This window comes from Ptiloglossa arizonensis, chromosome 2 (assembly GCF_051014685.1).
Source record: "Ptiloglossa arizonensis isolate GNS036 chromosome 2, iyPtiAriz1_principal, whole genome shotgun sequence".
In the NCBI taxonomy this organism is placed as follows: Eukaryota; Metazoa; Arthropoda; class Insecta; order Hymenoptera; family Colletidae; genus Ptiloglossa; species Ptiloglossa arizonensis.
Window position 1 is genome coordinate 5,731,414 of NC_135049.1, and position 17,799 is coordinate 5,749,212.

At 33.9% G+C, this 17,799-nt stretch overlaps 1 protein-coding gene across 1 annotated transcript in view; it reads left to right on the plus strand.

Moving 5' to 3' along the window:
* Positions 1-17,799, plus strand: part of Dnc (phosphodiesterase dunce) — a 621,682-nt gene that overhangs the window by 13,671 nt on the left and 590,212 nt on the right. The window contains exons 2-3 of the mRNA XM_076327449.1: positions 12,402-12,603; positions 14,825-14,942. Coding sequence (XP_076183564.1) covers positions 12,402-12,603; positions 14,825-14,942 — 320 coding nt within the window. The remainder of the gene's footprint in view (positions 1-12,401; positions 12,604-14,824; positions 14,943-17,799) is intronic.

Sequence of the window (17,799 nt, forward strand, 5' to 3'; positions counted from 1 at the left end):
TTCACACATGCTGGATAAAGGTTGTAAAACGACAAACGCGAACAATATTTTTTTCTCGACGGTTTATTTACATGTGTTCTAATTAAGGCGAAGAGATTTCACGTTGTTCGTTATTTTGTCACACGTTTCTGAACCAATGTTGACTTACTATATTCACATATTTACATTTTCTGCAGACACCAGTTTCGTTTATTTGAGCCAGGTGCTCTCTAAATTCCCTCTGGGTTATGCCAGTTTGAGCTTGTTATAATTTCCCATGAAACTGCTGGTACCTTTGACAAAGCATTTGCTCTCTGCTTTTTATCAAACTTTTGCTGGAAAGCTTTAACAGATTTGCAAGCATCGTCTAATTGAAAAACTGTCTACTACATACTACACGTGTAGTAATTTTATTTAATGCAGTGTATGTTTTTAACTTGATCAAGATGGAACGTATGGCATTGTATTCTAATACAATTCAGATTTCTAATCTGTGTATAACTTTTTGTATCGGTCAAAAACACTGTGTCGCAATTTGAGAAAGAAACTTGAGAAAGAAATCGAATATATCTAACTACAAATTGCTAACTTGACAAATACATGAATTAAAAGTAACTAAACAATAATTTTTAAATATTGATACATGTGATACAATGTGAGTTATTTACGTTCTTACCTGAGTAGAATCTTTACAGTCTGGAAAATTACTTTAAAAGTATCTGCAAACAGTTACTTCTAATTTATTATTTTATTTCATTCTTTCAGAATTATAGAACAGAGGTTTATGCAAACAACATTAACTTATTGCAATCGATGGAAGTTTGTAACTCAATATTTTACGGAACTCTAATAATAGAAATACTAGTCGAAGATTTTTCCTGGACATGAATACGTTTAATAATACTTCAATTTTTGAAAATTTTATCCTATTTCTTTTCATTTGTATATTTTTTTATTAAAAATATTTAAGGACACGTCAAATGGCGTCGGGAGTGATACAGTTGAAAAATATCAACTAACTTTCTCTGGAAAAGAATTCTTACACGTATAGAAAAATTCTGAATACTAGAACGATGGTCTCAACAATAACACAGTTCTTATCGACACAACCTAACTCCAGCTACATGTTCTTAATAAGTATTGTTTTTCATTTCTTTTTCTATATTAAATATACTCGTCGGAGAGATTAGTTTTCCATTTTTTCCATTAGAATGTCCCTGTTTGAACGAAAGTTACGAAGGTTGAGGGATTAGTCAACGTCCGACCTTCTACACACACGATTAAAAAAAATTACCCTTCGAGTGATTGGAAAATCCGGAGATAAAAAGTTCCACAACGCGAGCAGAGAGTTTTTCAACGTAATGTTTGTTAACTCGTCAATATGGTAGGCTCGTCAGTATGGTTAATCATGCGCGATTAAAAACAAGAACAAACTACGATGCGCAGAGTCTATGTGAAAAATACAATTGTTGCAAATCGAGGAATTGAATTCGTATGGTAATTTTTATTAATTGAATTAAACCAGAATCAAACTCTGTATAAAATGTTTATCGTTAACGACGATATCTTTCTCTATTTTCGTTGTCAGTAATTTTTAGGGGAGGAGGGTTATCATTGGAAAATTTAGTATGGCGAATAATCGCGTCATTGAATCGCTCTTAGTACGAAAATATAATATTGTAAACGAAATAAACAAACGTGTAATTTAATCACTTTTGAGCAAATACAGTAACTTTCGTATAATTATCAATTGTTATAATAGGATTGTAAGAGATCGAATTTTATCTACTAATGAAAATTAAAATTTGTACAGTTATCATTCTATCTTCATTAAAGTAGTATCAATGAATTAATGAGTCCTTTGCGACGAAAATAAGTGTAAACATAACTAATAATTACAATTTGTAATTATTTGTAAATAAAAGTTTTCCAAAAAATCGAAACAACGTCGTGTTTGGACTCACTTTCATTGGAAAAATTATACAAATTTATTGATAATATTTCAATTAAGTTTTAATGCAAAATGTATAAATTTTTCATTTCTAGTGATTAACAAAACCGACACAGGTGTTGCACTGCTTTATATTTAAGCAGTCTTGTGTCTTTCATCGGGAATAGTATTTTAGAAACGATTAAAATTAATTAACCAATCACAATGGTAGAGTACATCGCAATGGTTCCTTGTATCGTGGTATACAAAATTATACAGTTGCTTTAATCGCAATTCATTAGCGGTTGAGGAGACATTTAATTAGGCGTCACTGTTAATGAAACACGTGGCTTATCATTGTGAACAATCTCGGATCAAATTCCGGATAAAATATCTCTGGTTTGGGAATTTCGTAATTGTATTTAGTACCTCTCGCTTGTTCCTATATGACATGAAATTTGTATATGTTAAATCTGTGACGCTGAATTTGCACAATTTTCATTCAGCTAATTTTATTTATTTCTGAAAATGTAGACGGTTGAATATTAATTTCAATAATCTATTTGTCGTTGAATGTAAAAGTATCCGACTAGCATTACGAATATTTTACACATTAAGTTAAAGTACTCACATAGTAATATTAGCATTTTATTCATTTTATGAAGTAAAATTATTCAAATATTAATATCCATATTTTACTTATTTTAAAAACTGAAAGTACTGGAAAATTAATATCAATATTTTACTTATCTATTCTTAAAATTTTCTATCTATTCGATAAACTATATAAATCGAGGCTCGAAGGAAAATAATTGAGAGCGTGTTTTCCGTATAAAATTAACTCTCTTTTCTTAGAAGATGTATTTACTTTTATAATATAGTTATAATCAAATGCATGTATGTCTGCTTAAATTTTATTTTGTTAATTTTACACTTATAAGGGTTTTTACACCAATTTCTCATCATTGATCTATTTTCTTTTACCATATCGTCTGGTTCAAAATTGAAACATTCTCTTTATGGGTAATTTGTTCATTCTCATTCTTGGATTCATTTTGAGTAACGATTGCATTTGCCTCGGTGATCTTTGTATTATTTTTAGATAGCCAGTCTTGTATTTATTGAGACCCTGGTTAATCGAGACCCCGATAGACCGAGGTCGTGGATAATCGAGAATCTGGATAATCGAGATCCTACTGTATATTTATTTACTACCATCATCCATAAAAAATAAAGTTCAAACGAACGTCAATCGAGAAAAAAAGTTTCACTTTCCGCTCGAAATATTTTTTCAGGGAACTTCAAATAAAAAGTATCATAACAAAATTTTTCCGAATGTTTTTTTTTACTAAAAGTGTTTGAATCAAGGATTTGGAAAACTTATTTACTTGAAATGTTTTTTTCAGATGAATACATTTTAAAACAATTTTTATTTTATTTCTTCGTTCGTGTATACTTGCTCCGTTTCTTTCAATTTTGTTTAAAAAAAAGATTGGAGAGAAGGTCCTTCTAAGAATCAATATACTTTATACGAGGTAATTTTTATATAACATTTGTTTATATTTAGTACAAATGAATTATTTATTTTTATGTAAATTTTAATTCGAGTAAAATAAATTAAATTTGATATCGCGTAAAAACTTTCACTCCAACCTTATATATTATTCTATTTTAAATTTATCTTTGTATATTCAAATTTGACGAATGTCTCGACAAAGTTTTCACTAACGAAGCATATGGTCCGATGTACCGAAGCTCTCAAATGCAGTGTTTATTACTCGTTTCTATCGGTACCTTGATTTCTGAACATCAAGTCTATTTCTATCGCCACGAGCGATGTTAGGGTCGCTGATACGGAATTCTGTCAGGCTTACGATTCGATTTGTCTTCGTCGACAGGCTAGAGACGCGTCTATGTTCGTTCCTGGCCGGATATTAGAATTCCAGTCCTGCCTTTTGGCACTACACGGTGAAACTCAGGTACCCCATGACACTATCATTAGGCTTTGTCAACTCAGGGTCAACTTGTTGAGGGAAAGTTATGTCATACGTTATTCGTTATTCGTTATTCGTTATTCGTTATTCGTTATATGTTACATGTTATACGTTATACGTTACACGTTGTACGTTACACATTACACGTTATCTGTTACACGTTATCTGTTACACGTTACACATTACACGTTATCTGTTACACGTTATCTGTTACACGTTACACATTACACGTTATCTGTTACACGTTATCTGTTACACGTTACACATTACACGTTATCTGTTACACGTTACACATTACACGTTATCTGTTACACGTTACACATTACACGTTATCTGTTACACGTTACACATTACACGTTATCTGTTACACGTTACACATTACACGTTATCTGTTACACGTTACGTCGCTGAATCAACGAGAAATGGAATTGTTTTCCTTCTCGGTGTCAATAAAATTCAAGTGGCGCAATTTCATTGCAAAATGAAGTATCCTGCATACAGTTTTGAACTAATATATATTTAACTACCGTATGGTTATTTTCAACAATCTCACCACCGTTAGAAGACTCGGCCATTTCATGAATGTCGAATGATTCTCCTTGTATCTTACGAAAAGTAATGCGATATCGAAAGTGTTCTTTTCTAGAAATCTAATTCGACATTTCTTCTCTTTTCTCTTGGATACCGATATATGCACCCTTGAATCGCGTCCCCAAGATATTCAAACACCGACAAACTGCCTTGAGCATAGAATAAATTATCCGAAAACGTGAGGGGTCTTCTACACTCCTTGTTAATCTCATCCTAGCTATGTACCCTTGGATGTTCTTACAGGGACACGTTGACTTACAAGACAAGGGGTTTCTTTCAACTGATTAAACTTGTACGTCTAATCTCCACCTAGTAAGCCAAGATACGCCTTGATGAGGTGGTAATCAACAAGGGTTCAAATTGAAGAATATTCTTAAATTGGAATAAGATATGCCTGAAACGTAGTTCCTTTTTAATTTTTTCAGCCAAGATATGTAGTGTTCTCTTCGTTTGAAAGGGACTTATTCAGAAACAACGAAATACCTCCCTCCTTATGGATATACATTTTTCATGATTGGAAAAATCGAAACACATGGATATAAAACTTATAGAATAAGGTTCTTTTAAAAATAGCGCGAAATTCAAATCGATCGGTGATGATTGGGACTCTCAAGTCCAACAAATATGAGTATATTGCCACATGGAGCACGTTCTGAGTCTTCACCTTACAATTAGTATGTACCATACGAGTTACGACTATAGTGAATAACTGGAGACGACGAAAGTAGTTTGTCATTTGGTCACATGGTAAATCAAGGTTCGACGATTTCAAATACTCAGAGTCATTTCCTTTGTTTCTGATGGTTGCCAGTTTACCAGGAGCATGCTACATGGTTCGGAAGTTTGCGTTTCCTGTCGATTACGCGAATAAATATTAAATGCAGAGAAATGTGCATGTCGTTAGGCTTTTGCACAGGAAGAGATTAAAAACCCTGTCGCGAAGAAGAAAATACATCTAGCAGACTAGCCTCGATCGATACGCAATTAACGTTCGAGGTCTGTGAAGCAACAGGCAGTCTCGCATCAGAGATACATAAATATTTGTCACCATAAACAGATACGTGCAATACGAAACGACCTACACGATATTTTTGTCCCCTTTTGTGAGAAGGGGTTGGGATTTGGATATCGAATCGTTTAAATATTTGAAGAAATTTATTGGAATTTTGGCTTATGGGTGCGATTAAATAATAGTTCGTTATTTCTACTTTATCAATAAAACAAACTTTCTTAATATTCCGGAAGGTATATATTTTGTGTGGGTTCTTTACGAGACCGGTTTTCAGATTCGTCATGATAATAAACAAACTCTTATTTTGTTTAATAAACATCAAGTATCCGTAGAATAGAATCTTCTAGAAGATTCTAGAAAGATATTCTATATATACACGTGCATATACACGTACATACATTCATGTATACACATGCATATAGCTACTAGAGATGATTTTTATTGTATCTCCTTTAGATGGTATTGGGAATTCAACAAAATTAATCAAGAAACAGTGAAATTGATACACCTAGGCGTATATACATCACAAGCTAGGTAACTATATTGATCAAGTTGTAAATATTTTGCATAGTTCAGAAGTGAGCTCCATTACAGAAATATTTTACAATAGAGGACTCTTTGACATTCACCCAATACTCGTATCAGACCTGACATTCAGAATTTCTAGATTGTTCGTAGAATATAAAATAGTTAAATATAATTGTGCACACAGGTAGAATGTGACACGTGGACTGAAAGACAAAGCATCGATCAGTTCTTAACAATCTTTTCATACTAAAATCAATACGTACAGTTTTATATAGAGGGCTGACAAACGTTCAGTTAAAACAATTCGATACACACGCCACAAAGATTCGAGCCATGGTGTTGATTTTGCATTTTATGTTACAGTTAAGAGAGTATTGATTTTTTTCGGATCGACAAGATTAATTTTTTTATTTTCACAATTTTTCTAAATGTATACTACCTATTTAGAATATGCGTTTAAATATTATACGAAATTCTATCAAATTTTAACGGAAATACTTTCATAGTAGATATGGGAAGAGGATTAATTATATATCGAAAATAAAATTTTGTACGCTTTTCTTTATTATTTCACGAAATTGTTATTAATGGATTGATAAGGTTTTTCCGATGAAAGTGTATTCAAAAACAAGCTTATTCGAAATATCATTAATTAAACATTATTTGAAACATTTCTAAAAAGTTTTCAACTATGTACAATTAAAAATGGCTTGAATGTGGTCGTGTTTGTATTTATTTTGATTGGAGAAATCTCACCAATGCATTGATATTATTTTCATAAAGATTTAATGGCAAGGACAGAAATATTAATTTTCATTAAAAAATGAAATTCGATACTGTCTGCCTATTTCATTGTTCTCACTAACATTATTGCATTGCAGGGTAATTCCCGTTTTCAAGTGACATTGAACGTTATTCTCTACCGCAGCACTTTAGAGTTTTCTTTGATCCGATGATCATGAAGGGATTCTCCTCCTTAGCATCACTATTATGGGGCCTTTTGACTAGGAATAACTAGCCCTGTCATTATTATCCAAGTAATTAGAACAGGTATAAACGACCCATTAGTTTCATAGTCTTTAGCTGTTCTAAAGATGTTTTCTCTTGGGTTATTTCTGCTGCTGGAGGCATTTAAAATTCCACTAGGTATATGACCCGAGTTTCTAAGTGGTAGTTCTTAAACCACGATTAAATCATTTAATGACGGTTGACGAGCGATGAAAACTCAACACGGCGACAGGAGGAATACGAGCGATTAAACTTTATATAGCAATATTCAAGAAACCTTATTTTAAGTTTCTATATAATATGTTATAGAAAATGGTACACAGTATTGTGCATGTACACTTTCTTCTATACTTAATAAGTTCAATTATTCACATTTGTAATAAATTCAGAGGACATGTTTGAATTACTACTATTGTTTAATAAAATTCAAAATAAAATGCAAATAACTCTTATCTTAAAAATTAATCTTTTTCAATCTTAAAACTCACATACGAATAAAAATAAACAAAATAGTCAAATATTATCACCTTGAAAATATAGAAGGAAATCCAAGTATAGCCAAGATGGAAATCCATCTTATGTGTTGTCTTTGTCAGTGTTGTATTATTCTTTAATATTCCATCTGCGTGCAGAGGATATTATTACTCTCTTTCCCTTTTGTTGTTACAGTTCCTTCTTAATATTATATTTACATCAATACATCACTTGTATTCTAAATTCAACATTTTCATTCCCTATTAATATACCCTTAATTTATTTCTTTCATTTTCTCCAATCTTCTTCTTTTGCCTTTCTTGTGATATTTTGATATTATCATACCTTTTTTTTCCCGACTCTACCTTGTCATATTTCCCTTTCTTTGCACCTCCAGACCAGATGTTCCATAATCTCTTCTTCCTTAGACATCTCGTACTTTGTTGTTTATTCTACCTTCTAAAATCTGTTCACTCTTTGATCATTTCCACTTCACAGTCTAGTTTTCTACTTTTCCTTTTAGGTACACAGGTATACTCCTTACACTTATTTCTTTACTTTTTCTGGTGCATATTGTCTATATTCTGTCCTCCATACCTTCTGGAGTATCTCTCTCCTCTCTACATCTCTGAGTTCTTCCTCTTCTTTCCTTTCTTTTCTACATTTTCTATCTATTTAGTTCCCTATAAAGTTCAATCGTTTAAAAACTTCCACTTACTTTTGTTTTCTTGCCTCCTCGTCCTATTTCACCTCCCTTTTTCTTGTCTCCACCATTAATTAGTTTCTTTTTAGCTTCTCCTGTAATACAAATCCCAACATTGCCCCCTTCAGCTCCAAGATCCATCTAAAGTACCTCTCCTGTAATCTTTCCATTCACTTCTATTTCTTTCGTCCTCGTATCTCTGCTCTGTAAATTACCATACCTTTTTTTACGATTGCATCGAACAAGTTCGGCCTCCACTATACAGGGTGCCTCAACCATCACCGTTCGATTTGAAATTCGTGCTATTTTTGAAACGTCAAACCGATCAACCTGAAACTTGACATATGTCGTTTAGACATATTAAAATTTTGGAAAAAGATCGGTTGTCTGTAAAAAAAGTCGAGGCGGTCATTTGGAAGGTGTCTTGTTCTATTATTAACTCCCAAGTTTGTACTTTTAAATAAAAATCTAGATAGGTGGGAAATTGATCATGGACAAGTACACTGAACCCCCTCATTTTTCCTATTAAAAACCATGATTCTTCTCCTATATATAATACCGTAATCTCGTTCTTCTAAAATATTTTCTCGCTCCTTTTGTTACAGATTTCAGCTCCTCTTTCCTTTCTACCATCGCTATTATGCCTTTCTATCACCATTCTACACTGATCTCTATAGACTGAATACGAGACGGGACTTACAAGCGTATAAAGCCTCTATAAAATGTGGAGGCTTCCATCTTTGAGAATAAACCGTATATGCTGCCTCAATAACAACTGAAATACTATACTTTTGGATTCACGTGGTATGCTTATTACTCGCATAATTTTTCGAGTGAAAATATTTTTGATCGAGTGACGTAAAAGCACTGAGACCTATCTGGTACGTAGTATTATGTATACACGAGGTCTGATTTTAATTTATGAATGTGAATTACTTGCCAATGCTGTATAAAAAATGGTTTAGGAAACAATTGAATATTTTCAAGAGAGACAATTATGTAATAGTAATTATTCTTGGACGAGTGATAATTATTCGGGGGAATATGGGTTTGTTATGCGAATGAAACGTTTTCGATCATATTATTAAAATGGTTTTGTTAAATATAATAGGTTGCTCGGTAAGTTTTGTTGTTCGATAAGAAATGGATCTATTAGGTTCGTTATTTTATTTTTCTAAAGATGGTACCACTGTTTGATGAATGTGTGCGAAGTATTATGTAGATCTGTCGACTCATTCGTATATTTACAGTTGTTTAAATTTGAAGTGTCACAGTATTTGTTTTACAATGGAAAAACGATAAAACTTATCGAGCAACCTAGTATACACTTACACATTCTATTTGAACGTACTTTCCCATCGAGATTAATTTTACTGTCAACTAAAGTTATAAACAGTTTTGGCGAAGAGTACCAATTGTCCAAGTATAAAGTTCTATGTAACACTGACTATGATAGCACTTTGACATTTTCAGAAGCACTATCGTTACAATTTATTTTATCACTGTCTATATTTTAAAATCACAGCAGTAATCTGATTCTGACTCATATAATTTGTAAAATTTAATCTCTCCCCTTTTCAATGGGTTAAATTGCTTATACGATAAGTGTCCCTTGTATCGTGAACACGTTCTTATGGAACACATTGTAACGTAGAAGGAGCCAATAATGAGATCCCTGGCAGATGTTCGTGAAACTGTGACCAGTACAAGGGCTGGCTACCTGTTGACTGAACCCGCGAAATCAATACGTCTCCGCGTGGGTGAACTGAAATAAAGCGAAAACTTTCGAATCAAGTACTATACACGTTGAATTCCAGAATACAAGGGTATGACAATGTTTAGAAAGCTCATCGCTGTTCGTCGCAAGCGTCGTTGAAATTCAATTTTCGCCTGGCTGACAGCATCGATTATAATTGAAATGGTCGATCGTTTTGCCATGGAGGAAAGTCGCAACGCGTCTCGAATTCGAGGGTGTGGGTGTTCAAATATTTCAACCGTTGCCCTGAAACAGTTTGGTCGGTCCTCTGGCGTTCATATGGTGTTACGAAGCATCAGTCGACTCATCTTTTGAAGAATACCTGTCACCAGATGACGCCACTTTGCTCTTGCGACTCACCCAAAAACAAGCCATAGTCCAGTGTTGGAATGAATGAAACAATGATCCTAAGAGTGCCAGACGTCGATAGCGAATGGTCCATGTCAGTTTTAAGGATTGTCTCCATATTGAAGCGGAAGGGTCGTCCGCTAGGCGGTCAACGGTTTGGCTATTCTTTCTCTTGGGTTTTTTCTGTTCAGTTCCAAGTCGAGAGTCACGAAGACTACACGACACTATCGTCGTTCACGTCAAGGCATATTACTGTATACTTGTTTGTTCGGACTTTGTATTCTTAAAATATAATTCTTACATTTATAAGTATCGTATTTAGAAACATAAGTGTAAGTATAAATATAAGTATAAGTTTGTAATTATTTATAAATAAGTATAAATAAATTTAATCTTAATAAATATAATACTTAAACTGTATTTTATTATAAGTACTTATTTATAAGTATAAATATAAGTAAATTTAATCTTAATAAATATAATACTTAAACTGTATTTTATTATACGTACTTATTTATAAGTGTAAGTATAAGTAAATTTAATCTTAATAAATATAATACTTAAACTGTATTTTATTATAAGTACTTATTTATAAGTATAAATATAAGTAAATTTAATCTTAATAAATATAATACTTAAACTGTATTTTATTATAAGTACTTATTTATAAGTGTAAGTATAAGTAAATTTAATCTTAGTAAATATAATACTTAAACTGTATTACTGTATACTTGTTTGTTCGGACTTTGTATTCTCATATGTACAAAAACTATACCACTGGATACGCGAGATCCCTGCATATTATAATAAACTACATATTATAATCTGAACTTTACAACATCTAGGAATGACAGTACCTGGATAACATTAGCTGAAATTTGCCGTAATCCTCACTTTCGCCTACCATACCCCAAAACAATTCAACAATATATAGATCTTCGTGCGAATAGAACTTAAATCTATGTCTAGCAGTTAAATTGAATACACGTTGTATCTCTTGTTAGACCTTCCTTTACTACGGTCTAACGAAGTGTTAAAGTCGAGTAAATTCACGCGAGAATCTTTTCTTATTCGAAAGAATTGGTCTTCTTAAGTAGTCCTCAGTTGGAATTATTTTCGTTTCATATATTCATGTTACCAAGTCCCATCACAGTGTATTCGTTCGAAATATCAAGTTTCAATCATGGCTACCCTATCGTTCGATTTTCTGTTTTGCACTACGAGGTGGACAACATTATTAAACATTATTTGAACGGTAATTTTTACAACACCCGGATAACTTTTCGAAACTCAGAGACACCAATGTATTTCTACATGACGCGTTCTTTGGTTCTCGTGAGAGTAAACATATCATGATCTACGGTATTTCGCTTCGAGCTAGAAAAACATAATGCCGTGAGTAAATGTGTCCCAGTAAAAAATAATTACTTGGTCCGTATCTCGAGAAAAAGCGAAGTGTGTAAAGGAACACCGTTGCGTCGCCCGTAACGTTTAATTATTTAGAGAGCTACAATGTAAGGTTATTAATGTCGCGGGCAATTTAATTATCGAACGCAAGAAGAAAATTGCTCGAGAAATTCTCACAGAGGCATGTTCCTCCTTTAGAGCAAGTCCTTTGCTTGGGTTCTTTTCTTAACGGACACTGAGACCTTGGCCGTATCAGCTCATGACCTTTTTTTAGTCGAATGATTTTCTCGAACCAACGAAGAATCACGTCCTCGATGACACAGAACGAGGTGGCTCCCAAGGGTTTCTATCGACGAGGCCTCGAGAATCCGAGCGACCTTTCGGCATCATATGTCACCGTGATTGTATAAAACCAAGACTGAATTTTTTCTCACCATTTTCATCTTCGCATTATACAAAATGGTGTCTATCCGAAACACGATTCGAAACGAATCCTTTCTCTCGAGATCGATATTTTTAGAATTTTAAGTGTTCACTTGTTCTTTCTTCATACGGAACAACGCGAAGTGGAGTTATCGACTGTAAATAAACAATTTTGAGAAGAAATGTTCATTGATGACTGAAGGATGTTAATTCACTCTGTTCACTCTGTTTTTCTTTCTTTTTTACAGTCCGTGGGAATAGAAGTGCGGGTAACCAAAGAGGTATCCACCACCACGTCAGTGGAACACCTTGTTGAAAATGCAGCGCCATCTTGGACAACGATGTCGGTTATCAATAGTCGCACATCTCCACCAACCCCGACAAATCCGCATCCCCAGTATTTGTCACCGCATGTTTTTCAAGGGAGGAACTCCCTTTGCTCTGCAAACGGTAAAATTGAATTTACTTTTACACTCATGGTAGCTTTGTGTACGGTTAAACTGATTCGAATTGTTATTACATATATGGACAGATCCCAACTGCTGTACCAGGTTCGTCAATAAGTTTTGTCGTTCGATAAAACTTATTCAACAGTATAGTACTAGGTTGCTTAACAAGTTTTATCGTACGACAAAATTTATCGAACAACCTATTATAAGTTAAGCTCTAATTGTTAGATAAGTTAGGTTAAATTATTTCTGTACACTGGGAGACTGCATTCGAAGAACATCTTCGATGACAATACGAGAGTGCATTTGCAAATCATAAGCTTTTGGAAAGAATACGACAACACTTTCTTGTTGTTTCGAATTGCATTAACTGGAGAGTTTAAGTGGTTATTTATTCGATTTACGATAACTAGCTGTTCCTTTCAATTTGATTTGTATCAACTAGGTATTTTTTTTAATTACAATAACGTTAATACATCATTTTTGTTATTCGAATCTGTACGAAATGAAGATTTTTGTCGAGTAGGCCTTTGATAATTGGATATATTTGTTAATTTGATCTGTACTAATATGTGTTGTTTTTTTAAATTGGTCACTTTTGTTAAACGTATCTGTTCCAACCAGTCGTGTTTATTAGTTCAATCTATGTTATGGGGAGATATTTCTCGATTCTATTTATGTTGACTGGAGATTTTTGTTAATTTAGCGTATTGTTAACTACAGGGAAAATTAAGAAATTTGGTCAATCATCGAACGTCAAATTAACCAAATGTTACTTAATCAATTTTGTTACTTTATCTTTGTTAATTCTAGGCATTTGTTAATTTAGCTCATATTAACTGAATTCTTTCCTATGAACATTATAGATAGTGGTTTTATTTTCAAATATACGCAATCTTGCGTAAAATCTTTTAATTTTTACTTTGTAATTTTGCAACTGAAGTTAAATTACGACTATAATTTTGTAAACAGATACAACTTGAACAATGACCAAACATTCTTTCGAGGCTCAATTATTCAACATAGAATCAGTACTTGAGCCTATTATATTTTCAATATGGCCGTGGTCCGCGTTTAATTAGTTTCGTCAAATTTAAACGAACTCGATTCAAAGAGCCGGCTATTCACCATCCGTTTATTAGATTCTGATTATCATCGATTCTCTACATTTAAAGAAGCGATAAAGCGTACTTAGTGAATCTCATTTCTCCATTATTAACAACTATCAGAATGTCTAATTAATTCTTTTTCTCCTTATGTCGCTTGAATATTCTTCAAAGAAACATTATATTCGAAAAGCAACGAATTATTATTCAATTTTAAAATATGTCTATCAAATATGTACTTTGGAGAAAAGATTTCATACAAACCAATGTTTCTGATTTTTATACAATTCATTAAAGAAAAACATTAAACAAAAGCTGATAAACTTATTTTTGCTTATACAAAAAAGAAATCGATCAAGATCGATGCTATTTGTGATAAAAAGTACACTTGAACAAATCTAATACATTTAATCTAAATACATAGTAATTATCTTAATGTCTTACGTGTACCTCATTTACTGTTCATTATTTGAATTGTTCCATATAATTAAATAATCGTATGTTTTAAAATAAGCTATATTCTATTTTTATATTTTTTAGTCGATTAGTAGAATAATTTTTACCATTTTTCTTTTGTGTATAGTCCTTACTTGTAAATACTGTAAAATATATTTTATACAAACTTACAAATTCACACGAAAGAATTAAGTAACCCTTTTCTTTGTCTTTTTCGGTGAAGCAAAATTTAAATAAAATCTTATTCGTTGCATACTCAAATCGTACCTGTTTACTTGTAATAATTTTTTCAATCACATTTTGGTCCTCGAAAAGTATTTTGATGTCTTTAATAATTTATTTATCCCATTTAATTATTTTCTTTCAAGTTCGATTTTAGAAGGGGGACAATCAATGCCAGTAATTTAATCGTCCGATTGAAAATCGTACCCCTAAATATATAAATAAATAATATCTGTGGTTAAACTTCTATTTCACGTCCAATCACCCTAGGATCCAACACGTTGAAATTCATCTTTATCACGAACTCTGGTTGGCAATCTTTTCAAATTGAATCCTATCCCCGCGTAGCCCATTTCCTGACTAACATTTTCTAATCTTTGTATATAGCGTAGGGTCGTGCAGAGTTACACGAACCTTTCATCCTCATCGTTGTTACAGATTACACGTTGCGCAGGAGACGTCCAATGACACTTCGCATCGGGCCACGTTTGAGTCTCCCTAATAAAAGTACGTCGGCCCCAACTACCACTACCGAAGGAGAATGGCCAGCACTCGGGTAAGTGATGAACTCTGTCCTTTCTGTTTTGCCTGGTATCGATCTTGTGGCCAAGTTGATCAGCACCGACTAGGAACTATCTCCTGAAGTTTGGTCACTCCTGGCTTTTGAATCATCTTTGGAATTCTGCTACTTTCTGGATCGCGTCTCATAGTTTTGTTGATTATGATATCGACTGTAACCTAGTCAGCTATTCTTACGAATACCTAGACACTGATACTAGAGTGCACGGAACGTGATTGAATTTCTCGAAACTTAGAAAATTTGTATGTTTCGTTTAAGTGGATTTGTTAATATTTCAGTAATGGAAAATCTTTGGAAAAAGAGGAAATGTAACACAACAAATTCTTTGAACCTTGGATCGTCAGTTAAGTAACTAAACTTATCGGTTAACGTTAATTTTAATTTTTTATGCAAGAAATGAGAGTAAAATTAAAGGGTTTAATCTAATAATAAAGGTAGCTTATTTTTGTGATGTAATATTTTGAAGAAATTGATTTATATTTTACACGGCGCAAAGTTATAATATAATTTATTTTGCATCAGTAGCAAGGTGTCTAAGGGACCGTGTTATTGGAGAAATATAGTAACTACTCTTGCAATTAAAACTTTAGTAAGTTTGGCGTTAGGTGGTAACTAACGGAACAATTTTAAAATGACAAATTTTCTGTTTTACCATTACTCGAATCTTCTCTGCCATCAATCGAGACAGTACCGTGCGCGATACTTGAAGGATCCCTGTAATATCGACAGCTCATTTATCCTCAACCACAAACGATATTCAAGCATCACGAGGTATAGAAGAAACTGCTGTTAACTGAAATAACGACGTCGTGAAAAGTCAGTAGTTTTGCAGGTACACTCTGCATTTTAAAATAGCGACTCAAGGAATATCATACCCAACCCAAGTGTAAAAGTTGGTATATGTAATAAACGTAAAAAACTTCGTCCCTGTACCACATCTGTGGTTATATTAACTCTACTAATCGCAGAAAATATTCCAACAATGAGTTTTATTAATTTTCATAATTTTACGTTGAAATGGATAACGATACAATGCTAAGTGGAATTTGGATAATATTAACAAAGTGCTACAGTACATGGAATAAAGCATAGTTTTAGAGTTACAGCTACCCCAACATTTAACTGAAAGTTAAGTCAAGTCTCACTTATCCTTAGTCTCTGTTCCATACATTATATTACCACTAACAAGAAAAGAACCAATATCGGTCCTTTCCGATTTTAATGCATTTTTGCAGAATAGTATCATACGGGTTCCTTAAGGTGGGTGTATAATATTAATCGTAGTTATTCAATAATTTCAAGGATACAAACAATTAAAATACTTAGTGCGATATTAACAAGAAATATAAAGAGAAATTGGAAGCATCATTGGTACAGTGAGACGAGTACCTGTAGGTGCTAATCTGACGACTGAAACATCGATTCTCGTTCATCTAACATTTTGTTTTAGTTTCGTTTAATTTTGTTAAGATATTGAGGTACCATCCACTCGAAACACAAAAAGGTGCAAGACAAATACACGATAAAATATTCAGAGAACGTAATAAGCGATCAAATTTTTTGTCCCTGGAAACGTTTGTATCGTCTGACGATAACGTCGTTTTTGTCCTCGGTTCTTCTTTATCGGCCGGTGTGATCGAGACGTTTCATCGTCTCGTCGCGAGAGGTCGTTGCGGCGGTTGTGACACCGCCACCCCTCGTGGTTCCCCCGATTCGCTGGCTTTGTTGTGACCGCGACGGCTTTGTCGACAGTTGCGCGTGATTGCGGCCGAGCAGTGCGGATTTAAGATCGCTCGTGTTTCCCTTCCGCGTGAACTATCGCGTGTGGCGCACCTTCGATCCTTGGTTCACCCTCCCTAGAACCTGGGAATAATGGTTCATCTATGCCCCACACACTTCAGTCGTAGTAGCACGGTCAACCAGAACTCGCCGCGATCTCTGGTCCAGGAATAATTCCTGATCTTGTTTCAAAGTCGTGTTACATGATCCGAGAAAGTTCCTTTCAGAGGTGAAACACATCAACGCGTTACAGCGAGTGAAATTCCGCGAGTTTGTACGTTCATATTTTCGGCAAACACGTGTCCGGTAAGGTGTCACGCGATTGATACAAAAACGTGCTCCAAGGAGTTCGTAGATTCGGACAGGTGTCTCCTTGGGACGATGAAAGGATCGTTCAAGCTGCGACGGAGTGGTAGAGTGGAGTTTGACGGTGTTGATCGTACATTCTTGTCGAAACCTGAGAGATTATCATCGCATCGGAGTAGCTAAAGTCCGAGGTTATGAGGACTTTATGCGCAACAAGAGCTCAGTGAAGACTGTTTGCATTTCAGAGCTACCGCGTGATAGTACACTGTCCTTGTGAAGTTTTCTGACGGTACTAGGTGAACGTGCGCGGGATCAGAGATTCTTCTATTGTGTAGTGTCGGTTAAAACGTTGGGGCAAAATGTGTGGACATGAAGTGAAATCAATGGTAAGATAAAGGAATACCAAACATTCGTCCGAGCAATCCGGTAATATGGTGGATCAAGAAAGAGGAAGAATACAGGTAACGAATTTCATTTCTTCGGAGTAGGAAGTTTCGGTGCCCTTCTGGAAACTTTCGTTCGATCTAAAAGGTACACGATTTCTGTCCCTTTATTGAAATTCATAGATACGAAATCATTGACGAAGATAACCCGAAAGGAGTCTAAGGCTACCGAAAGTTTAAATGTAATTGCAGATAGAAAAATCATTGCTTCAAAATTCCTTTAGAGATTGCCTACGTCTCATTAGCTTCTCGTTCGAATTTAATAAAAAATTTCATTTTCGATATCGAACAGCCATCGGACTACC